The sequence below is a fragment of the Centruroides sculpturatus genome, unplaced genomic scaffold, assembly GCF_000671375.1.
Source record: "Centruroides sculpturatus isolate CEXI.00-Female unplaced genomic scaffold, Cexi_2.0 scaffold895, whole genome shotgun sequence".
NCBI classification, from domain to species: Eukaryota; Metazoa; Arthropoda; class Arachnida; order Scorpiones; family Buthidae; genus Centruroides; species Centruroides sculpturatus.
The window spans coordinates 187251-213904 of NW_019385364.1; the positions used below are offsets into that span (position 1 = coordinate 187251).

General features: G+C 36.5%; 1 protein-coding gene and 1 long non-coding RNA gene across 2 annotated transcripts in view; both read left to right on the forward strand.

Annotated features, from left to right (window-relative positions):
• The window catches only part of LOC111638164 (CCR4-NOT transcription complex subunit 7-like), a 46730-nt gene extending 32376 nt beyond the window's left edge, over positions 1-14354 (forward strand). The window contains exons 5-7 of the mRNA XM_023383821.1: positions 12939-13132; positions 13568-13645; positions 13901-14354. Of these exons, the coding sequence (XP_023239589.1) occupies positions 12939-13132; positions 13568-13645; positions 13901-14011 (383 nt within the window). The 3' untranslated portion in view covers positions 14012-14354. The remainder of the gene's footprint in view (positions 1-12938; positions 13133-13567; positions 13646-13900) is intronic.
• Positions 14355-15304: 950 nt separating this feature from the next.
• On the forward strand, positions 15305-23867 carry LOC111638161. Its single transcript, XR_002758805.1, has 3 exons — positions 15305-22562; positions 22637-22724; positions 23477-23867. It is a non-coding gene; the product is annotated as an uncharacterized LOC111638161 (long non-coding RNA).
• The last annotated feature ends 2787 nt before the right edge of the window (positions 23868-26654 follow it).

Sequence of the window (26654 nt, forward strand, 5' to 3'; positions counted from 1 at the left end):
TACAGTAGAGCGTCGTTTATCCGAATCAATTGGGGACTGGGGTTGTTCGGATAACTTATTTTTCGGATAACCAATTATGTACGAAAAAATATATTAATTTATCCCGTGTTGAAATTTTTCTCCGTTGCGTGTCGCTTCGCGTTGAATTTTCGTCGATGTTAAGCCTAACAAAGACTATTGTATCATTAAAAATTATTTTTTTATTTTGTACAAACAAAATAAATATATTGAAAAATATAAAAACAATAAAAAATTATACTTCAGAAGTTAATTTAGTATGAAAAACGTAAAATATTTGAGTAGCCCAAGACGTAGCCAAAGATTGCAGCTCCACAGCACTGGCGAAAATTTAAATTTGCCGACTGGAATTCTTTCGGATAATTGACGCTCTACTGTATATCATAAAATTTAATATTCACTGTTAAAAATTCATTTATGCTGCTAATTAAATGTAACTTTAAAAAATTTTTGAAATTATTTTAATTCAAATATTAACTGAAATGATACTTATAATTTGGTAATTATATAAAATTGCAAAATTTAACCCTTGTAAATCATGAAAAGTTTGTATAATGAAAGCAAAAAATAATTGATCAATTTTATAATTTATTAAAATGAATTGTATATATCAATACATTTGGAAAGTAAGTACAGTTGTGCTATTAAAAATCAATAATTTATTGTCAACAAATGTCTTAATTAGATATACAAATGTATGTATATAATTCGTCTGTGTAATCCAAAAATTTCTGGTAGACGGACTCACAGCAAAACTTTTAGTTAGGAACTCACTTTTATTCTTTAAAAAATGACATATGCATTTCAGGTTGGTACATACATCCAACCCCTCCTCAGTGCTAATTTTTCAAAAAACAATAAAAAGCTGTAATAATCAGTATATGACATCACAAACATTACAAAATATTTCTACATACTTACTCTTAAAAAATAAAATTTGTGTGTGGGCTACCAATACATCTAAACACCAACAATTGTTTCTCACCACTTAAAATTATTGTACAAGTTTAAAGAGCACTTGAAGTGTTTGCATTACATCACTTCTAAAACCAAATTACATTATGACAATTTTGTAGACTTAATAAAAGCATGAAAAAACAATACATTATATACCTTTAAAATATGAATAGTATACTAACAATCCAATACCTTGCAATACATTAAAATCCTTCATTTAATCAATTGCAATAACTTCATTATTTATTACTATGTAACGCCCTCTATCATTTTTACCAGCGGGAATCTATTTGTATACCATCAGAAATATTTATTAAATTATTTTGGTTTTTCTTAATTTCTAAGTGTTCCTTAAATTTACGTTTATATATGTCCTTTTCATAATGCAAAATTTTAATCTTATTGCGATTAATTTTACAGTTATTGTTTTTTGTGTGTTCATACCATGGTGAATTTTTGTATCTCAACCTAATAGCCGCTTCATGTTTTTTTATTCTTACATCTAATATATGTCCTGTTTCTCCTATATAACTACAGGTATACCTCGACTTACGTCGTTCCCGATTATATGTCGTTTGTCAAAAAAGTATATGGAAAAATAAAAATCAAGTTTAAGTCATTTTATTCCACTTTACGTCTGTCTGCCACAAATATTGAAGTCATAATATAACTAGAAAAGCATTTAAAGCACATAAAATCATATTATAATATATACATTTACAAGTATATACTGTATTTATAGTACATGCATTCATAAACTTAAATTACTTTTTTCTGTACTATATTAAAAACTAAAATTTGTAAGCTTAAAATAGATCCTTATTAACCATATATTATTAAAAATGCATTAATAAATAAAATACAAAACGGGAATTGGTAATTTATGGTTTAGCCTAGTGGCAAGTAGATTCGGAGACAAGTAAATTCGACTTACGTCGTTTTCCTGGAACCAGTTACCGACGTAAGGCGAGGTATACCTGTACATGGATTCATACAGTTACATTCTAATTTATATACAACTCCTGTCTTTTTTAGAGGATCTATATTTTCATGGTTGCTTCTATTCAAATATTTAGAGACATTATTTGTAATCTTATTGGTCAAAGATGGGGCCAAACATATCTTATCATTCTTAAGAATATTACTGAAATTTTCAAATATACCTTTTATGTATGGGAATTTTTTATATATTTTTTCATAATTATATTTTGTATTATATCTATTTTTTAAAAAGGTTGTTCTCCACTTATTAATTTTGAATTTCGGGTAATCATTCAGGATAAACTTAGTATCTAATTCTTCTAATTTAAGTTTAATATTATGTTCTTCTGTTATACGTGTATATATATTTTTTAATTCCATAAGGTATGAATTCTTTTTTATATAGTCTGGTATATAGGAATTGTAATTAGTGGTTTTTTTAACATCACATAATTTTTTATATGTAATAAATTCAAATTTTTCAGTGTTATTTATAATAGTGATATCAAGGTAATTTATTTTTTTGTTTTCTTCAAGTTCAACGTCAAATTGTATATTTTTATTTATATTATTGATAAAAGAATGGATAATATTTTTATTAGTTAAACTACTATTGTATATTATTAAATAATCATCTACATATCTCATTATTAATTTTATACCTTTAATGTTATTGATTTTCTTGTCTATATTAATCATTGCTAGTTCTGCTAATTTTGGCCCCATCTTTGACCCCATACTGATACCATCAGCCTGTCTATAAAACTTATCATTAACCTCGAAATAATTATTCTTATATGCAAAATACACCAAATCAATTAAATTTTTATCTACATTCAATTCTATTAAACTCTCACTTATTAACTCCCAATTTATATTGGGATACATATTTTTTATATCTAGGCTCATTAATTTATCCATATTTTCTTTTTTTATCTTTTTTATTCTATTAATAACCATATCAGCATTATCAACACAATAAATAGAATTTTCAATATGTTTTAACTGTTGTTTAATATACTGATCTAAATTATAAAGGACAGAAAATTTAAAATCAACAATTGGTCTAAACTTTTCTTCTTGCTTATGGGTTTTTAATCTTATATTTAGTTTTGAGTTCTATTATTTTTAGGATCCAGTATATAATTTTTATTTGTATTACTAATATTATTGTTCTAAATCCTAAACGTCAGATTGTCTATATCCTAAACTATACAAATGTAGTTTAGGATATAGACCAGTGTAGATATTCTCAACCGCTGTGACACGGCACTTTAGTGTGCTGTGAGATTTTTGAAGTGTGCGCCTCTGCAAATATCCATACATAAGCAACATCAGACAAGTAGTTCAATTAGTTCTACCTTCCTAGGACGCGTTTGGAAATTGTAACAGGTGTTACCGGTAACTGCCAGTAGTTACCAAGGCGTTTAGAAAATGTGACCTAAATAACCAACTACATTTAAAAACCACTGTTATGACGTCACCGGTTGTCCTGTGGTACTTACCAAAGTAACCGTGTGTTCCACCAAATTTTTAAATTATTAAAAGTGTACTGTGACGAAAAAAAGGTTGAGAATCACTGATATAGACATATCCTAAACTATATTTGTGTATAGTTTTCTCCATTATTGAAGTATTTATTGTGATAGGGCATCATATTCTGTATTTTCTCCTCTTCATAGAACAGGACTACCTGTGAAATAGCCATTCTGCATTGCTTCTTTGATATAACTATTGGTAAAGGCTGGCCAGCAAAAACTTTTTCAGATACATAAACAAATGAAAATTAGTTGTTCTAAGTCTTGTCTGTAGGGAGAATGTTCCATTTGTTCCCAGCCAAATGCATGATGCATTGGAGCAAAAGCGTATGGAACCAAGCATTGTAGGACCTGTTTCTTTAACATTCCATTATTCATGGCAATTAAACCTCACAAATCTATGATAAAGGTTTCCAAGTTTCACATTTCTTGCATTCAAAAGTGAATAACAGACAATATTTGAAAGTTTGTTGCCCACTCCATTGTCTTGAACATGTAAATACACAGAAAAATATGTAAACATAATCTAATGTTTTCATAATGACACTTGTGGCTTGCTGATAAATGAGAAAAATCACAATGCATGTAAAAAATCACACTGCAGTGCTGCAGTGGAAATATTTATAAATGGTACTCATTTTCTGAATATACTGATAGTATTTAACTTTTCAATATTGCATTCTATTGGATTTGTCTTCATATTGGAAGGTTGTACATATACTCTACATCAAAATGATACAAGTATTATAAGATTTTTACTTGGTTTAAAGCTATTTTGATAAGGTTTAATGAAGCATTTAGGTATCATAAATAGTTATATTCTTATTACAGTGTATTATTAATAAATTAAGTAGATGATTAAAAATGATTAAAAAACTTTATAGTACTCAGATAAGTCTGTCTAGGTGTATCATAATGATAATGCAATTTTGCAATAGTAAGTTTATTGCAATAAACTTATTCCAGTTAAATAATTATATATTGTATAAGTCAGTGTTTTTCAACCTGTGGGTTGCGACCCACAGGTTGAAAAAAACACAAATGTTTGTAGGTCCTACACTACAATAAAAAAAAAAACTACAATTTCAGTGAGAAGGCTGCTCCTGTTTATTTTACAGTACAATTGCTTTTTTGATCATATTTTGGTCTCAACAGAAAGAAAATTAAATATGTAGTTTTTAAAACCACTGATATAGTTTTAATATGCCCTGGGAGTCGCCAGAATTTTTTAACTTATAAAGGGGTCGCGTATTCAAGAAGGTTGAAAAACACTGGTATAAGTTAATAATAATCATTACCGCTATTCTTTGTTTTTACAGAGATGCCAACTATGACAGATTTTTTTGTAGTTTATACAGAAGCTATGATGAAAAAGTATAGGGAATGGTTCAATAAAATTCAAGATTTCAATTTATTCATCAAAATTTATTTTGTCTAATTCAAAGTAATCCCCTCCCACTGCAATGTACTTGTGCCAACATTTTTTTCCAATACTCAAAACATGCTTTAAAGTTATTTTTATGAAACCCCTTCAGGACTCACAGCAAATTTGTTTAAGGTATCAATTGACTCAAACTGGTGACCATAAAGCAGAAATTTTAGTCAAGGAAACAGGAAAAAGTCACATGGTGTGAATACAGAACTTGCACAACTGTGTTGAATTTTTTACCAAAAATTCGTGACAACAAGAGTGTTGTGAACAGATGCATTATCTGGTGCAAAATCCATAGGTTTTATCATCACAAATTAGATTATTATATGTATATGTAATTAGATTATTTTCTACAAATTGCTTCATGCAAATGACACAAAATGTTCAAATAATATTCTTTGTAGACAGTTTGACCAGTCAGAAGGAATTCATCATGCACAACACCAATAGTAAGTTTATCAAATAGTATTACTCAAATAAAAGCCTGTTGACTTTTATTATTAAGACTATCATTTTTGACTGACTTTGATGCAGATTTTTGGTCTCTCTTTATTTTCGAGAGCCATTCTCTCGATTGTTGAGCTGTTTCAGTGTCGAAAGCATAGATCCATGTTTCATCACCCATAATGATGTGTTTTAATAACAGTTCACATCAGGAAAGAATTTCCTTGGCCATTCTAACGTGCTGTTTTTGGAAAAAATTCAACATTTTGGTATGAGTGGAAAAGCGACACACTACAAGCCAAAATGATCTTTTAAAATTGCCTGACAAGATCCAAATGATGCCAGAACATTGTTTAACAATTAGGGATGTTCAGTAACATCCCTAATTGTTAAACAATGATCATCAAACACCAAATCTTTGACTTTGAGCAATATGTTTATCAGTTGAAATGGATAGTCTACCAGAGCATGGTTTTTTTGACACATTCTTTGCCATCCTCAAATGCTGATACCATTCAAACTCTTGTTTTTGGTAGACTATCATTACCAAAGGCTTTTTGCAACATTTTCAATGTTTTTTGTAGCAGTAATTCCATGGTGAAAACAAAATTTAATGCATGTACTTTGCTTGATTACATTTGACATTTTAAAAACTTGCTGGCACAAAAATTCTTTACATACAAAACAAGCATTTATTTGTAAATAAAACAGACAATGACATACAGATTGCTGCTAGATGTCAATGAAAGTCATTGCAAATGGTAGCAAACTCCTGCACATGCACAGTTTAAATGAACTATTCTTGATACTTTTTATTACAGTAGTGAACAAAAAGTATTGGTTTATCTGCAAGTCTGTCATTTACTACCATAAAAATAAGGTTTCTCATTTCCCGGTCTTTTGCTTGTCTTGGGATTCTCGGATAAAAGTGAACTGTTTCCCAGGATAGAAATAATTATTTTTAAGATAAACAAAATATCTTGAAATCAAATGATATAATTATTTTTTATTTTTTAAAGTAATTTAATACATTCTGCAACCTCCAAAATCATATTAATAATACTGTGTAAGATACATATTAAAAATTACTTTTGAATTACGTAGAAATTTTCACAAATAGAAAAAATTATTAATGTTTGCAGGAAACTGCATACAACAACAACAAAAAATGCTTTGAATTGAGTTAAAAATTTAAAAAAAAATGAACTTAGATCAAACTTCTAGCTTAAAAGGTAATTTTCGCTTTTTAAATAAAACGTAATACAAAATATTATGGTAAATTTTTATAATAAGATTTTAAAAAGCAAAGATTGTCAATACTCCAATCACTCAATTTGATTCTTATTTTAGTAATGAAAAGTCCCGCTACCGAGAATGCCCTTTCCAATTCAATTGATGTGAATGGAATTCTGTCTTCTCTTAAATGCATTAAACACATGTTATGTGTTTTTCGCCTGTAGCCTGGAAGATTTCTAGTTCGTTTTCGTGATTGTAGTACCTATTTTGCTCTCTAATATTCTTGATTTACTACCTTTGCTGCTTTAATAGAAACATCATACCCCAATAATTCAGCAGTTTGTTTGTCTTTAATAATCAGGTTTATGAAGAAACATTCAAACTTGCAGACTTCATACTTGTTTGTATCCTTGCCCAATTTGCACAACCTGGTGTTATGCAGTTATTGAAGCTACTGGGCATGGTTAAAAATTAAGACAGCATAAGCACAATTATTCCATATATTACAGGTTCTGACAAGTAAAGAATTTTCAGAGTCTTGCCACAAATAAGCCACATATTGATTATTGACCATTTGTGACATGCCATAATGAGCAAAAATTTAAAAAACTAATAAGTATGTTTAAAATTAATAAATACAAATATATTCTGACCATTTATGAGTTAATTATACTTCTATTTGCAAAATTTCCTCAACCTTAACACAAAATAAGAAAAAAGTGAATTTTTAAGAAATTCCTGGGTTAAAAAAACAACCAGGATCCCATTTGAGAAAACAATAAAAATATACTAAATGACAGACTTGTGGATAACCCTGTAAAAACTATGGAATGATCTTTTATGCTCTTGAATAAGCATGCTAGTACAAGTGGCAGCAAAATGTGTAGGTGTTAGTTAAAAATTTGTTTATGTAGAATTGATATTATATTCTAATCTCAAGCCAATTAGTGCATTCATACCAATGATATGGATTATGACCAGACAGTGGATGCTTCCAGTTTGCAAGCAGTTTACTAAAGATTTGTCTAAAATACAGAAATTTTAACACCGGAATAGATAAATTACCCAACTTCACTGCCTGTAACCGGCATTCTTCTTCTCCAATACAGAGGACTTTGCCTTGTCGTATGTTGATGTAGCAAAGTCCTCTGTATTGGAGAAGAAGAACGCCGGTTACAGGCAGTGAAGTTGGGTAATTTGTCTAAAAGTTGTTCTTGTGTACTATTAAGTAACATGGTTATTGTAAAACCTGTCAGAATGACTCCTGCTCATATCTAAAAATGATGTATTTTCTTGTATTGTTACAATTGGACACACTAGAAAAGTTTCAGCAAAAAACTGTGTATTATGTAGGCAAAATGGCAGATTCCATCAATTATATAACTTTTACTTTATCAAATAAGAAATATTAATATAAAAATTACAAATATAATAAATTCTTAAAGTTTTAAGAACAACTGTGTAATAAAGTGGATTTTTAATTTATATTTTTAATTGTTTGTTATTAATTTTATAATTTGTTTCAGATGATAATTTGAAAACATTAGCTGTTATTTTAAGATAAAATTTTTATTTAAGATCTTAAAATTGGAGCAATGATACCATATCAAAAATGAGATAGATGAGGAACAATGCTCTCCCGTCAAAACTGCCCTCTGCCACGACATATGATTCTGCTATACTCGGCCTTCTTCTTAGATAGGCATTTATGTTATTAGTTCAAAAATTCAGTTTGGGAGTTTCATTTTTGAATCCTGCAATGTCCTTGATGCAACAATGACTTCTTTCATTTAACCTATATTTCTGAACCAGTAACCGTAAACAGATTTAATAAGGTCTTCCCAAACATTTCCAATTATGTTCAAGTCTGGAGACTTAATGGGCTGCTATGAAGTCCAAAGATTATGTTTAGCAAACCAAGACTCTGTTTCCTTTGAAGAATGGCTGTCTTGTTGTAATATATACTTACAAACAACTTTGCTCATTTATATCCAATAAATTACTTTGTATCACTTGTAAGTTTGATTTTGAGCTCAAATTTTCCAGAACAGAGAAAACCACATTGAATTTGCTATTCCATTTAATGGCTGACAAAGGCATTACTAATCCATCATCAGTTTGCCTCTGGGAGAACATTTGCCCATTTTTTCTGAAATCATAGTAGCACTTGATTGAATCTGTTGGGACCATCCAAATTAAATTGTTTTTTATCTGAAAGATGACATTCTTTCACTTTTTCAGTCCATAATGTCATTGTACAAATTCTAATCACATCCTTTTGTGTTGGTCAAAAGAAACTGCTTCTTGAACTTGTATTTTAACTTTAGTGGTTTTTGTAACATTCTTTGAACAGTTTAGCTGCAGAACTGAAACTTGCTGGCTAGCAATATCTCTGTCTCTTGATATTGGCTAAAAGCTATTGGACATCCTCTACTTGTCTTCTTTCTATAATTATTCTCATCTGTGAGAAAATTAATGACAACACGCTTACTTTCGATCAATCAATACGCAACTTTACATTTGGAATGTTCATCTGCATTTCAATTTCTTCAGAAGACAATCTAGTGTCTTTAGTCTTGTGAAAATGTTCAAAAAATTATTGAACTACTACACCATAAAATGCAAATTTGTTGTTATACTACTGTGAGGTGGTGAATAGATAAATAAGATGTAAGAAATTAAAGGAATAGATATGAATTAATAACATTTTGACTCATCTATTATTCACTTATCTGAGCAAAATAAATATTTAATAATTCTTGAGAATCTACTTAATTTATTAATACTGCATTACAACAAGAATATGACTAGCTATGATAAACGTTTCATTAAATTTTATCAGAATAGATTTTAAGCTAGGTAAGTAAGAATCGTATCATTTTGATACAAAGTGTACTGTACATATATCAATGTGGTGTACAGGCTATAATTTTCTGGCATTTTGAAGAGAGAGAGTTAAAAATGGGAAAAAGAAATTTTTTGAAATGAAAGCATCAAATAGGAAAACACACACAACTACTTGGCATAAGTTTGTCAGGTTGTGAAAAAATTCATTTTATTACATTTCAATGAACAAATTTGAAAATTAATAACAAATTATCAACACATTTCATTTTAAAGTATGAAAGAGCAATATTAATTAAACAATACAGGTAGCCCTCGGTTTACGCCGCTGCGCAATTCGCCGTTTCGAGGTGTAATTCCCCGATTTTCCCTATGCTAGACTGATTTTCATTTCAGTGTTGACGTATTTATCGAGCCGCGACATTGTACATTCATTAAAACAAAGATTTTTATTAAATATATTTGTTTTTTCTGTTTAATATTATTGGGTATGTATACATTTGCATTAAATTAATATTAAAATAAACGTTTAGGTACCCACGAGTCAAGATATTAAACTTAATAGTCCAATAAATGGCGTCCGAATCCATAGCGCCAATGAATGTATCCCGTATCAGTTCGTTCAGGAAAACACCTTACGACGCAATAGCACTTCCGGCGATCACAAATTATCGTTAGTGAGACAAATGTACTTCTCGTTGGCCAGACGATATTTATCTCTCCTTAGCCACCTTGAATTTTCCCGCTCAAACTGACCTTATATATGCGCTACGGCGGCCGGTGGTCGACCAATCAGTGTCTTCGTTCGTCTGTAGCTGTACGTCGGGTTAACGCATCCTTTCGACTAAGGAAAGAAAGTTTGACGGATGAAGTTTGTGAGTTAGACAATGTTGGGAGCGAAGTGCAAATGTAAAAAGGAGCATCATACTCGACCATATTCCGAAATTCTTAATGAAAGAAATCAAAAATGTAAACAATTAAAGATGGATACTTTTTTCCGAAAAATGTAAGAAATTCGAAACTAAAATTTTTAAATAAAAACATTTTACTTTATTTTATTATAAAATACATTTTAAAAATTAAACATTTATATATATTTTGTATTATATTGTATTAATAAACAAAATTATTAGCTTATTTTTCACTTATATACAACCTAACCCTATACCTCAGTGTAAATATGGGTTGGTTTTACGCCGATTCGATTTGCGCCGGCTTTTGTAGGAACGGAACTGCGGCGTAAACCGAGGCTACCTGTACAATGAAGATGAATATATTAATAATTTAACATAATGGTAGAATTGAATAAATATTAATTATTTTAACTTATTTCAAAAGATTGGAATAGGTTTTATGAATATTCAGTAATTGCATCATTGTCAAAATATTATTGAAATTAACTAATACAGGAAATCCTGGTTAGTAATCCTGAAAAATAATAAAATGAATCTCTTCGCAACATGACAAACTTATGAAAAGTAGTTTTATTTAGCGAATAAACTTGTCTAACAAAACATATATTATTAGGCAATTACAAGCGAGCAGCTTTTCCCCAGTAAATTTGCTCTTACAGCTTTCATAAAACTCAGAAAAGCATTATTTTTCTCCATCTGATTTTTGTTAGTAAGTTCTATGGCAAGAGAGAATAGATTAGAAGCTATCTACAAGTAACTTTCACCAATTGTTAAAGTCTACGAATGAATTTTTTGTAGTCACATTATTTGTAACTTTGAAACAGCATTTTTTCTTTGGGAAAGAATGAAATTAAATCATTTCCTTTAGGAAAATGTTTTTATTACGTATATTTCCAAAGGAAAAATGTCATCCAATAAATATGCAAGGAAAAATGCATTAATTTTCAACGGTACTCTTAAAAAATTAAGGTTTATTATACTTTTTAAGTATTAAACAGCAAGCTTGCATTTAAATGTCTCTTAAGACAGCGGCGCCGTCACTTTCGACGTGACGTCAGAGGCGCTTTTTACGGTTACGCGACTGTTTTGCTCGGACGATCGGTCAAATTCGCCGCTGGCGATATACTCGTTACGTAGTTCTACAGAACCAATGAACATTTCGTCTACCTCTTTAGGAACGATTATTCCGTAGTTTGTTTTGTAAAATGACAACTTCCATTTGTTGTCTATTTGATAAATAAACGAAAACGAAATCGCGGGCCCGGCAGATATATAAATTTCAATAAAATCGACGATAATCTATCTTACGGCTCCGTTTCGTAATCCCGGCATAGCCGAGACAAGGCCGAAGCGTGAAGCGCAAACGCGCGCCTTCTTTGACTTAGGCCAGGGGTCGGCAGTTTGTCGAGTGAGAAGAGCCACCAAGTTGTAACGGAAAGAGGGTGACAAAAGTACCCGAGAGCCGCGTATACGTAATATACATACGTAGAGAATATGGATTTTTGTGGGAAAATGTTCAAGATGTTGTATTTAAAAATTTACATTAGAACGGTGTCCACGCATGGCTTTTGATAGCTTTACTATATCTGGCAAAATAGCTACTTATTTTTAATTGAATACATACATGACTGTAAATTTTCATCCGTTATTCCGCTTCTAAGAGAGCCGACCCCCGACCTAGGCACACGCTCCTTTCTCGCAAACTTTCGAATACGCACGAGAAACGCCTACTTTCCATCGAAGGGTATAGCATAGAATGACGTCGAGTCGATGATCGAACATGCTTCGATCATCGAATGCGAATTTGCTTGGATATTGCCAAGTTTGCGTCGGCCTTAAAGGCTACGGCGAGCTAGGTAACACGGAAGCAAACCGGTCGACGTCGCACCGGAAGCGACACGTATAGTCCGACTAGAACGTTTAGCGGAGCGACGAAAAGCGTAGTCGAAATCCGCCGTGGCAAGGCCACGCCGCCATTAACCGTAACCCGATCCCAATCTCATAACAGAAACCGATGCGAGTTTAGAGTAAGAATAAGAATTTTAAACAAGTTTCGGTAATAAAGAGTGTAGGCGAGTGTGGTTTTGACTGCCAAGCCGACCGAAAGACACCCGCTACCGAGTCGCCAAAAGAGTGGTAACGATGGGTGACGGACGATACAAATCTAGCGAAGATTTAGTTATTCGTAGCGAAAACCGGATTGCACTAATCGATGGTAAAAAAGAAAAAACAATATAATTGGACCGAATAAACGTTACGTTTATTCGGTCCAATTATATTGTTACGCCGATAATATTTTTTCCACCTCCGTAGGTGTTACGCGAGGGAAAATAAAAATAGTGCGGGCTACATTCGAAACATGTTTTATTTAAAGGTAATTTTCGTAAAATGTCGACCGTGGCCGTTAGATATTAAGCCTCGGTACGGAATAATGGACGAGACGAAATTAATTTTGTTTATAGGATGTAAACTAAAATAATAGAAAATTATAAATTTTAAGATGGGCATTTAAGCGCGAGATATTGTTTGTTGGTCGATCGACCGCAGTTCTTTAAATCGGCATAATTTGAAAAGACTGGATTTTTTCCAGCGGTTACGATTTCGGATACCTCTTAAAACTACTTACCAATCAGAATTTACCCAGCGAAGAATCCGAATTTTTCGAATTATTACACATTTACTTTCCCGCCGTCTACGACGTAAAATACCTGATGAAGAGTTGTAAAAACCTGAAAGGAGGATTGCAAGAAGTTGCCGAACAACTAGAGGTAAATATATTGTACGCCGTTTTCTAACATTAGATTAATGCCGAATTTATTATACACGGTCAAACGACTAAACTGGATAAAAATATAGACATTTTGAAAATTATATACGTAAATCTTAAGCGGCGCGCGTGTAATATTTATATTTACGACGTACGTCACCATCTCTCGTCTCTCACCAGCCGGTCGCTGATTGGCTAATCCAAATGATTAGCCAATCGGCGACCAGAGACTGTAACCAGAACACGGTCCTCGGTTTTCGACCGAGTCGTAACGGGAGGGGGAGAAAACAATCGGTTAACCGCGGGACGAGAAACTTTTAAAAACATTTGACACTAACCGAGTGCTTTTACGGGTGAAAATTAAAAATGTTTATTCGATTATACGGGTTAAAGTCTTTCTTTTTAATTGTTTAAAAATCTCCGTTTTTCCCTCTAGCTGGAGAGAATCGGCCCCCAACATCAAGCGGGAAGCGACAGTCTGTTAACCGGTGCTGCATTTTTTAAAATGAGAGAGGTAAACCATTTTATTAAAAAATATTGGAATAATTAAGATTTCGCGGTAAAAATAAAATGTAACGGACCGGCTGGCTTAAGCGGTATTTATAATACTGTAATACGGTTAAAAGGAGGCAAAATTCGTTAAAATATTTGAGGGAAGCCGAAACATTGCCTACGAATGACGGAAGAATAACAGTTTTCGGGAATAACGGCGCGGAGCGGAGGAAAGCGTTTTGACGGCCGGACTAACGGACTTTGTTTTTTTCGGCAGATGTTCTTCGAAGACAACATCGACGACGCCAAGTACTGCGGCCACCTGTACGGACTGGGCACCTCCTACACCGTCAACGGACAACCCGAAGATGCGCTCAACGTCTCCTGACCGCCGGCCCGCGGTGCGCCGCCCGTCCAATTTCTACCGGGGTCCCCGGCCGGCGGCGTCCCGTTCCGCGGGACGGACTAGGGCCCGCGGGCCGCCTCCCCTCCTCCCGGAGTTTTAACGGCCTTTTCGTCTTTTTTTTGTTTTTTAATCTTCGGCAGACGCCCCGGGGGCGGCCGCCACACGCGCGCGCGCGTCTGTGATATATGGAATTCCATTTTTATTACGTAATTTTTGATAATTTAGCCACAGTCGACCGGGACCACGTCGGGTTTTTAAGGCGAAAGCCGCGCCCCGGCGGATTTTATCAACCTTTATGTAAATAAAAGAATAGTTTTTGTCTGTCCGTGACTCTTCCTCCCTGGCCCGGAAAAGTGCCAAATTTGCCACGTTTTAACGGGCGCCGGACGGGGCGAATTTTCAAAAGTGAAATAACTCGCGTACGCAACACGCATTTTATTACTTTTTATTAGTTTTATCGTTTCTAACCTTCCGCGGTCGGGCAGATTCCGTAAATGGTCGGTCTACCCACGTCGATTAAGCGCCTAAAGACTACATTTGCCACGGTCTCGAGTTCTTTAATCGAAAACACTTGGCTTTTTACACACGCGTGGACATTCGATTCGATCGAAGTGACGCGCGCTGCCGGTGACCGTAAACTATAATACGCCGGGCGACTATCCGCTCGCCCGGCCAATTCTCCGTACAAAATAAAAGTCGACCGCCGATTCTCGCCCCGATCGAGCGCCATTTTTCCCTTCTCCGAAACGTAATACAACTATTCGGCGGGCGGGACGATGTTTCCTCCTGGCGGGTCGGACATTCGCAGCTTGGCCTTGGCTTCGGCCTCCCTCTGCATGGTCTCCAGTTTATCCAGGGTGATGGACTTGAGGGGCATCAGCTTGGGTTTGCACAGGACGAACGAGCGTTCTTCCCGTTGGAACAGCATTCCCTTGGTGGGGATGGCTTCCTTGGCCGGGGCCCTCTCCGTTTTCTCTCCTCGCGACGTCATCTGAAAGCCAAAGTCGATTAACCAAACACTGTCGCTACCGTAACACGTCGGATGTAAGAGCCGTCGCAAACTACAGGATGCGGGAGCTAGCGTACGCTCGCTCGCGCTCCTAAGAGCCGCCGCAAACTACAGGATGCGGGAGCTAGCGTACGCTCGCTCGCGCTCCTAAGCCACGCCTTTTTTCCCATGATGCTTTGAGCCATTTTTGCTAGGTAAGCTACGCGAGCACGAAGCAGCCGCAAACTACACAACGTTTGCTCGCGTAACGTCCTCCACATGACGTGGATTCCACAGATGTAGATTGGCTATAGAACAAGATTTTATTATAACCTATACTTGTAATCAGTCAGTTTTCGTTCCGAACTTTGAAACAGCATGGAAAAAACATGTTTACTAGTTAAGCCTAACTAGGCTTAACTAGCCGAAAACTATTTATACTGTATATTACTATTTACATACAACGGTTATACTATTTTCTTTTCAATACTGAATGTATTAATCATGTAATTTACGTACATCGATAAAATTCTATAATTTCTTTTTCGATATGTGACATGTTTATGTTGTCATCCATTTTTCCCGTCCTCTCTTGCTAGCGTAAATACTCTAGTTGTTGAAATATCTGAACAGCGAGCGTACTCTCGTATCGCTGCGCTAGCGAAGGAAAAACAGCGTGGGCAAGAAGACATGGGCGGAGCCTTCGACGTCATCGGTTGTCTAGCGCACGTTTGCTAGCGTGTTTGCTCTCGCAAAGCCCTAGTTTGCGGCGGCTCTAAAAGACGTAGATAATAGTTTACAAAATGGGCTAAATCGCCCCGCGTTAACCCGTTTAAATCTTAAAATTGCGACCTTTCTTACGCCAGCGCGTCCAAACTCGCCGATTTCCGCCGCAACCCGTTAACTTATTTGGATGACTAATTACGGCGGGCGCCTTCCGTTCATCTCCTCCCGCCGATTTCGTCGCTTACCTTCGAATTAGCAATTGGTCCGACCTCCACACTTTCCAATCGGCCGTCTTCGGCATAGCGCCACGCCCCGTACTGTCCGGCCTGGTGGAGAAGTTTCCATCCGGAGCCGGATCTACATAAATAGGTCTACTCTGTCCTCTGCCACAGCGGCCATTTTGGGGCTTACGGATACAGTATATCCCAAGTGAAAGAATGGGTTATTGTGTGGCACGAAATTGTAAAAGTAAACCTTCGGACGTTAGATTATTTAGATTTCTTGAAGAAAAGCAAGATGGCTGCAGACGGGATAAATGACGGCCGACCGAACCTTCTACACCCAGTACGACTGTCGAGATCTTAACGGAGCGTACACCGTGCCCGCGGTAGCAATACACTCGAAGGAACATGCCTCTATGCCAGATATTTGCCGGCTTCGAGTGTCGGTGGAGTACTTAATATAATTTTAGATGATGCGGGTACTCGTTCCCGCTCGGGTGTCGACGCGCCAGTGGCAGTGAGCGCCGAAGCATCGGTCCAGGCTCGGCTACCGCTCTCTTCCGATGCCAGCGCGGAGAATAGCAATAGTACCGGTTCGAGGTAAATACTGCTTTTGATCGTAAGAGCTAACGCATTTTTTTCGTTACGGGCACCGGTCGCCACGCTTTTAACTCTCGCCAGCGAGATGGCGCCCGCACTGCGCCGTTACGACGCCTGGCCAAGGGTGGCGCGTCGAACTCTATTCTCTGTCGATAAACGTTAGCCGGGCCGTCCGTTAAACGCGCGGTAGGAGCCCGGAAGTAGGCCTCATGTGGCCAAGTGTCACGTATAGAGGTACGGTTCCTTCGAATTTTCTCGGATGTTATTGCACACTTTACAAAATGCCGGCCTGGGTGATAAAACTAATGCGATTAGTTTGGATGGAGACGGCGAACGACGAGGATGTTCTTTATTTTTCCACCGTTTTAATGGAGTCTCGTAACGGTCCGAAGTTATTAGACCGGAATCTCGCTGGTTTTACGTAATTTTAATTTCGTGTCGATAAGACTTTACTACTGGTCCGGGTTTGTTTAAAACCCGCACTATTCAAAAAGCCCCAAAATGAGATGGCCGAGCGGTGGAGGTGGCAGCCTACCGGCGGATGGAAAAATCTCCAGGAATTTTTTGGGGTGGTCCGGATACGTCGGCCGCGTCCCTAACTACCCGCCCGCCCCATTGCGGGCCGGATCGAAGCCGTAATGGGCTGGCTAAACGAAGGTCCTCTTAGTGCCCGCTGCGGAAACTTAAAAAAAAAGCCCCAAAACGGCGGTTCCAGACCTATTTATATAGACCCGGCTTTGGACTAGCGTTGCGGCACTAGTCGAGAGCGAGATCTTTTTGTGCACCGTATATAACGGAAAGCGTCGATAATCTTGGCCGAGACAAGATTGGAGTATTTCCAAAAACACCAAACTGGGGGCCTTAAAGCTTTTTGACCAAAACAGATAAGAACGATGAAAAAATTTGCGTGTTACAACGATCATCTTGTCTATAAAACGGCTTAAAAGGCGACACCGGGAATCGATAAATGGCGGCGAAAGTCTCCCTAGTTCTTATAAAGAGAAATATCGACCGGCTAAACCCGATTTTTCCATACCTAAATGCGAAACGACCACGACTTAATTTCGTCTAAAGCCACGTTTACGTCGGCATCGGATACGGCCTGTGAAACGATGCCATGTGTCCGCATCGTTTCCCACGGAAGGAACGATAGGTTCGTTTTATTCCGTTCCGGAAGAGTCCGTCGTCGGACGCTTTCGGAGAGACGTTCCTCCGCCGGAACCGGAAGTAACGAGGAGGAAGAAAATCCGACGGGGTAAATACTTACTCGTAATCGTTCCCAGATTCTGGCTGACGGACGTTCTTTCTCGTCGAATCCACCTTCGCTCAGCGCCACCTGCCGCCATCGATCGATTTTCACTCCAAATTTACGGGAGAATATTTTGATACAATTTTAAGATTTTACTTTTAAAAAGGACGACGGTGATCATTTGTGTTACATTATTTATCCTTTTATCGAAAAATGGCTTAATTGTAGTTTTCCGTCTTCGAAAAAAAAGGAACGGACGATTCCCATTCGATACCGAATCGTAGACGTCGCCGACTTCCGGTAAAAACCAAGATTTGAGCGTCGTTTCAAAATGGGAAGAGATAGACCCTGAAACGGACGTGTTAAAATAATTGAATGCCGGTTGTCGCGACTCGCGAATTGCCCGCAGTATTTTATCGTCGACGTCGATCGTATTTATAGGTAAAAATGTCGAAATTCCAACGAATATTCTCGCTTGGCCGACGGAAGGAACGATATCATTCGATTCCGTATTTCGTTCCGGAAGACTCCGTCGTCGGACGCGTGTCCGCCCAAACGGGAGGAAAATCCCTCGGCCATCGGAAAAAAGGAAAGATTCGTAGTTTAGGAACCGGTCTATTTGAAAATAAAAAGAAACAAATCGGAACACGGTAACAATTATTAATAGCGGTACGGGACCATTTAAACTTTAGGTCGGCACTCTTCGGGAAGAGAGGTTTGGTTTTTCCCCCAATGTTGGCAAAATTGTTTGAAATTAATTGCCGCGTATTTGAGAATGGTTTTAACTTTTGGCCCGGTAACGTAATCGAGAAGAGGATACCTCGATTTCCGACGGGAAAAACGGAAATTTTTGGCTTTGGCTTCGTAATACCCGAACACTCCCGATTATTGCAGAAATCGAAAATAATCGAGAACTGGTGATTAAATAATAAAAATTAGCTTCTCTACATTCCAAATCGATGAATTTGCATATTTCGTACTTTTATCTACCCATCCTTTTCTCCTCGGTACCATTTCTTATTTTGGTTTAAAAAAGTAATAATAATAATATGTTTAATTGAAGAATAACTTTTTATTCGAGAGTTGGATAAGTAAGATGTCGCCCATAACCTATTAATTAAAGGTCGTTTGGGCTTCCACTCGTCCGTGTTTTGTTTCCGTGCTAAAACGGATGCGATTTAAAATGAATAGAAAATCGGTCGGAGAGGAGGACGTCCCGTCGACAGACCAGAGAATTAATTACAGATTCTCCGTTTCCCGGTTCGTTGATCTTTATAAACAAAAAAAAATAATTATCTGGATGTGTATTGCGCGTAAAACTTACAATTAACCGACGATTCTTTCCGTTTACGGTAAGTCGCTGGTTTATCGATGTCGGGTAACGGTTCGTTGTCGATGTCCGTATACTTGCGAGACGTATCCGCTCCGCGCTTCCTGTCGTCTGCATTTTTGAATGATACTTTCGTTCGAAATTCGCCTTATTTCAGTTCTGTATTTACGTTTTTGCTCACCTTCCGAGATACGCGTCTGCGTATCTAATCTAATTTTAAGAAACGTTTTTAATTATTCTTCGTTCTGTCCTTATCTTTATCCATGCTCGAGTTTCTTGTCCGATCGTCAGACTAACATTTCTTCTACATTATACCCCATTTCCAAAGTAATTTGTTTGTTTATTTTTCAATATTTAATTAACGTCCTTTACGTAACATTCCTTAATTTCCGGCAATTAATATTTGAATTGGTTATTTCCAATCTGGTTTCTTTCTCGTTGTTTTCGTAGTCGACTGTGGTAGAGAGATTTAATTGATTTTATATGTAAATTACTCTTATTGTTGTTCTCTCTGCATTCGTAACTTCTGTTCCGGAAGTGATTTTTCGTTTTGCACCCCGCTTGCGGTCTTCCAGTCCGAACATATTTTCGGTATTATTCGATTTCGGTGTTGCGAATTTCGTTAATTTAATTAATATATTACGTCCTTCGATAATCAAATTTAATCCCGATTCTTCTCTCGTACGTTTCCTTCTCGCGTGTTGTATAACTAAAGAAAATTACCTCCGTATCAAATTGCGAAAAATTAGAAATATTACAAAATATTCTCCGGTTTCTTTGACTTTTACGTTTAGTTTTTGTTTTAAAAAACTGGAAATTTTATGCGATAACGACTTACACGATTGCCGGAAATTTGGATTTTACGTAAATTCTCCTTTAATTTACAGAAATAATTTACCGGAAAGAGCATTGTTTTCGTCGCGTTAAAATTCATTGGAATAATAACAAAGCCAATGATGCCAGTAATACAGAAAGTGGTTTAAGCGGGTGTGTAAAGACTTATTCTACACCGGAAAACGTAATTTGCTAGTGTCTATCTTACTGCTGTGGAGAAATTCTTCCATCAAATTCTTTTAACACTCGATAGGAAACGACGAGGTTGCCACAAGGTGTCCGTACATTCCGATAATTCGACCGAATGAAAAAGAAATTACTTGATTACAGTACTTTTTTGTTGTTAAGGTAATCTAACTTAAATTAATTATTTTTTTCCTTTTGGGCCGCAATTTAAAAACTTGTAAAACTGTAAATTCGCACTGTCGCCCGTCCGTCTGTCCTTCCTCAATGTAGAGAATAGAGTTGGGCAGATGAAATTCGAGAGCGGGTATGGAAATCGTAGGAGTGGGAAGCCCGATTAACTATATACGAAGTTCCGATGCAAACCGGAAGCGACGTTTTTTTTCAATGGGAAAAGTTTTCGCGAAATGTGTTAGATAAATGACCGGCACGAGCCTAATGTTAAAGGAAAGGTATGATGTACGGGGGCGAGCTACTACTAATTTGAGGCGGAGAGCGTATATTTTAAATTAAGTAAATTAAAAATATGATTAAAAATTGCAGCCCGGCATTGCGACCGTGTCACAATACATAATTGCTGGTCTTTTGAGTGGTATATTTAGAATTTTTTAGAACGATATTAATTCAAATATAACGGATTTATCTGAAAGAAATAAAAGTAGCGTATATCGTGTGTTTTCTTAGCCGCGTCGTCACAAATAAGTTATTTGAGAAGAAGCGTAATTGGCCGAAGAAGTTCGAACATCGTACTTCTGAAAAGTGTGATTTTCCTCGCTCCGAGTCCAGTCACGAAACACAACCTAAAATTGTGTTGAAATTTAGAAATAAATTTACAGATAAAATGGAGGGTGGAAGATAATTACCTTCGGACGACATAAATGTAAAGAAAAAGCGAAAACTGCGGAAGAGACTACCGGTTAAATGAATTCCAGTTAGCCCTATTCCAATTCGCAGAAATTCGCACTAACGAGTAAAGAGAAGAGCGGGTCGATTTCCGGAAACAACTGCATTTATATAGGCCGTATATTGTAGTCGTCGACGTTAACAGGTGATAGTTTAAAGGTTGCTTTGTTTTAATTAATTAAAAAAAATGACAAATGATTTGTAATTAAAAACGGTTAAATAGAAAAGAGCCGTACGGGGGACAGAAGGACGTTTTACGCTTATTATTTAAACTGCACACATACACAAAACTAGTAAGTTCCAACCTGGTAGGCGATATTTGTTGTGAGTATTTTCTGTTTATCCACAATTCTTTACTACTGCTTACGATCGTTGTAAAATGCTGCTCGAACATTAATACGGCCTTTTAACGCGTTTGGCAACGAAACGGCGAGTAGTCCCGGTCCGAAGACTTTATCCCCGTCGACTATTCCTAAGGAGTTGACACGGAATAGAATTAGGGTGTCGTACTTTTTTTTAACCAATTTTTATATCTTTCGATACGAGCGCGAAGACAGCCTTTTTTCCATATCGACGGTGGGTTCCGTCGGAATACAAAACGTAAAAATGCGTGCACTAAGGAGAGCTGGACGTTATCCGCTTGTCGATTTAATGTACATCTACTTATATTTTCTTACATAACCCGTACGTGGCAAGGACCGTAATATCGGACGTCGCGATACAAAATTATTGTAAGTAAATCGATGGTAAGTGCTAATAATTAATAATTTGAAAATAATTAAAACACTAAAAGAAAGGAAAAAACTGTCTTATTTAGATTTTGTATACGTAAAATGTTAGAACCAAAACACATTTAAAATTAAATATTTGGCCGGGGAAAGTGAGGCTATCCGGAATCGGTCCATCCGTTCACACGCCGTACTCGAACAGATACGCGCCAATTCAATTCAATTACATAAATAACGAAATTAGAATATGCAAATATTTATTTATTTAAAATTCGGATTATTTGAAGAGGCGTTTGGGGGTAAACGTATTCCGCGAAATATCGGCGCAAAGACGTAAAGGTTTGAAGCCGATTGGTATTTCTTCCGCCACCCGGGCGGGTGGTAATAGACGCGTAATAGGCCAACGATTGTTCTTTTTATAACTTATTCGTCGCATTCGTCCGCCGGTGGTAAACTCCGAGCTTTTTCATCTCTGGCAGGCGTCGTGCCGCGTGCGAGATGGGGGTGTTCCGGTCGAACTCCGATTAAGTTATCTTGGAGAGTCGATTTGTACGCGAATACTCGTCGGGTACAAATCTCTTGGAATACTCTACGATAGTCGTCACCGCTTAGTTAAGCGTCCTTCTTCCCGAGTCGGAGGGAGTCGAACATAATTTTTCCGTCCAGTTAAAAATTTTAAATAATATTTTAACAAATATTTCCCTAGCAACGTCCGCGGCACACTCGTCCCGGAGTTCCGCTTACCAGCGTCGAGCGCAAACTACGAATATCGTAAATGTTTCGTTATATTTTTATCAATGTTATTCGTGGCGTTTTAAAGATTATCTTTTTAAATTAACTTACAGAATAGGCCTGACCTTAAACGTTTGCCGGGAGTCATGGACGGAGTGGCTATCTCGGTGGCGAAAGCCGCCGTGTTTTTCCTAGTTGCGGGTAAGTTATTCCGTAATATGACGCGTTATAATATGGGAGATTTTCGAACGAATGGACGGGAAGTGGTCTTACGTAAAATCGAAATGTAGAAAACGGAGGACCGTCAGAAACGACGTAATTCCCGTCCGTATTTTACGATAAAACGCGGACTATACGTCGAATCACCGCATAAAAAACAAAAGACCGAGCGGTTACCGATAAATTACAAAATTGCGATAAAAACATTCGTAATTCCGAGCGACGAAGTCGAAAGTTGGGAAAAGATACGAAAACGAACATTTTTATAAAGAAAATAAAAAGTTTAATCGGCGAATTATTTAATATCGATTAAAGCGCGCTTTAAGAATTTAAGAATCTTTCTAACCAGAAGGCCACGAACTCGGTAGTTTTAATAACGACCTCTTCGGAGTGGCGCGGCGGGTTGAATTTACGCGTTACGGAGTAAAACACCCGACGTTTTGGCAATTTATCGCGCGCGAAAAGCGTCGTCCGATCAGTTAAAGTTTTGTCGAAGATGGGCGAAGCGGTCGAAACCGTTATTTGAAATTTTTACCGCGCGTAAAATGGCTCAATCGTTGGATTAGTCGAACGATTTAATAGAGTGCGGAAAGACGTAACGGGCGTAAAGTGACGCCGACGTTTTAAATACGACGTCGGACGGTTGGCAAATTTTTAAAAATTGCACCCGCTTACAATAATTTGCCGTTATTAAGGGAATATTTTAAAATAACTCGGTAATTTTTATTTTTCAGGACAATTTATTTCTGTCTGTTGCGAAGATACTCCTGGGGAAGAGTCGCCGTCCTACCAACACGTTATTCTTAACGCGCACTATCGGGACGGTTCGAGTTGGTTCGGGTTCATTCCTTGCTCGTGGTTCTGCCCCATCGCCTGCGCCATGAAGATTAATGAGATGTTGTGCACGGACTGCCAATGTTCCTCTTCGGACGAGCCCGCCACCGCAGATCCTGCGTTTTAATACCTAAGTTTACGGCGTTGGCGCGCCTATCATTTTCCTATTTCGGTTAAAACGTAAAAGCGGAAATACGAAAAATAAATATTTGTCCGGAACTCGACTTTCTATGTAATGAAAAACAAGAAATTAATAAATTCTGTCGGTTAGACGAAATTAAAATGCTTAGCCTTTATAACATTTGCATTTTACGATATAGATACGTAAAGCGATGATCTGCGATATCTTTATTCTCTTTACCTCGAAAGAGATAAAACGAGATCGATCGTCGCCTAAGGGTGCGACTACGCAGCCTCCGGCCAGCGAAAATATGTGGCGAGAAGAGGCGAGACGCGATAAATATCAAACCTGTCAGATACGCGCGAGAACCAGAAATTCGCTTACGCCAGCGAGATTTCTGGCTTCTCGCTCGCGCGTGGTTTTCTTCGCGAGAACTATATCGCTCGCTACTAAGTTAGCGTCTGCGTAGTCGCGCCCTAATACCGCAAAACGAGACGTCGAGAGATAAAACGCGAGGTGTTTCGCTTAGGGAGCAGGGCGCCAAGTCGGTCGAAGGACTGCCGAATCTGCGGCCGGATGGAAAAATGTCTTAGATAGAAAAAGGTGTTAGATAGGTGACCGGCGCGACTCTATTGTTAAAGGAAACGTATGACGTAGGGGGCGAGCCACTATTAGTTTGAAGCGGAGAACATATATTTTAAATGAAATTAATTAAAAATATGATTGTCACAATGCCGAGTTGCAATTTTTAATGTCGCAATAAATAATTACTGGTTAAAATATTTTTACATCTTATTTTGAACCAAAGACGATTTTTTCATTTAACTTTATCGTCTATCTTCTAAAGCTTTTAAGATATCGAGAAAAAACGATATTTATAATTCAAACTGTGGCGCGCAATAACTGGAAAAATATCTATCTGTCCGTGTCTGTTACAAAGAGTTTTCTGCTTATTTTGCATTAGGAATACGTAGAAAATTTTTCGTACGTACTGTATATTTTGAAACACGCTGTATAGTACTGTAATGAGAAATTTAGTCCGTAGACAGAAAAGAGAAAGTTTTTGGAAAATAATTGCCGATGGGAATACAAATTTAAATAAAAGAAAAAATAATAGTCACAAATACTACAGTTTTATTTTCATACTTAGAGTACAGTTCAATCGGAAGGCCGAGAATAGAAAATTTTATTATTTTTTAATGCGATTAAATCATTTATACATTATTGAAATTAATTATAATAAATAACTAAAATTTTCGAATATAATCGATTGAAATAAAATTATTTTCATCTTAATTAATACCAATTAACGCTGACAATATTTAGCCATAGTAGAATTTAATTTAGTAATTAAAAGTATATACGGTATTAATATTTTAAAAATTCCATACGAGAACCAGACGCGTATTATTTGTCTGGATAAGTTAGCAAAATATATCGACTGTTTAAAAACAGACAAGTACTCGGCTCGTAAATATCAGTGAATGATATATAAAATATGAATATGTCTAATCGTTTTACATTCGAGTGCTTAATTAAGTGCGTTTAAAACTTCAAGTTTTCTATAAAAATTATAAATTTTAGAAGCACGCGATTAGCACTTAATTAACACTAAACATAACTCTCACCGAGTATATAATTTGCTTATTATTTGTTGGACTGTCCGCTAACTTTTCCTTAAGCTAGCGGAATATATAATTTAAAAAAATAATCGCTTAATTTACAATTTGGTTCAAATCCATTCCGCTAACTTCCGTCGGCCAGCTTAAAAAGGATAACAAAAAGTGCGTAAAGCGAACGAAAGGTAGAAATTGAGACAGAAAGGAATAATTATCGCCACGAAAAAGGAGCCGTTATTAATCGCGGCTGGTAAAGCGCCACGAACCGGGAAATACAATTAATCCGAGGGACGTCCACACTCCGCTACCTATTTCTCTCCAAATAGTTGGTTAATTAAACCGCCAGTGTCGCTTCCGGAACGGCGGGCCACCAACTTTCGATTAATACGTTTATCCGTTGTTCCCATTTTATTGCACGAAAATAATAAAATGGAAAAATACGAAAACGAAGAACTTTCCAGTTTACCAAACTCGTTCGAAATCGGTTTTGCCAGCAAGTTTCAAAAAATTCTTAAATTCTATATAAAGTTTTGTTACAAAACAAATTTAGAGAAAAAGCCACAAAGATTACCAACCAATTCAAATGTTTTAAGACTGTTGTTTTCCGTCTCGGTGTTAATCTATTGATAAAACCCAAGGTTTGGAGTCGATGGAGATTCCTCTTTTGGCAAAATGGACGGCGTGATCCAAGGAGCGTTTTCTTGCAGTTGCGCGGATTCGCCATTTTTGTCATATTGCAAAATACAGAAATAATTTTTAAAAAAGACACTATTTCATTTTTCAGTCGCAGTCAGTCAGTCTATTAGCCAAGCCGATGTCGCTTGATTATATTACTCCGAAGTTTTGCTTATATTAAACAATGGAATTACGGATTTATCTCGTATGAAATAGTAATTTCAATTTTCTTAAAAGTAAGCGAGTTGAGGGAACATTTATTAAGCTATTTTATATCAGTTTTCGGGAAGTTTCATTTTCTTCACCTACGAAAATATGACGACAACACCCGTATCGTCATAACTATAACTATACCAAAGGTTTCTCTTTTATATGCGTAAAACTCTTTAGTATAAATAGAATCACTAAGCAGAAAAAATATGACGACAGAATCTGTAAATTTTTTTGCTACAACTTGAAATAAACCGACTTAATAACACGTTATAGATGCGCTAATTGAAAACAACGCGTTACGGTAATCCGCTCGGTGGCCACGCTTCATCATTTTACCAGCCGAAAGACTTCGGATTAAAATAGGATTTGTAACTTTCCACCAGTAATTTGACTGACTGTCGTTCTCTACCTTTCGATCCTAATATCGATTCGAATTAGACGCATAATTAG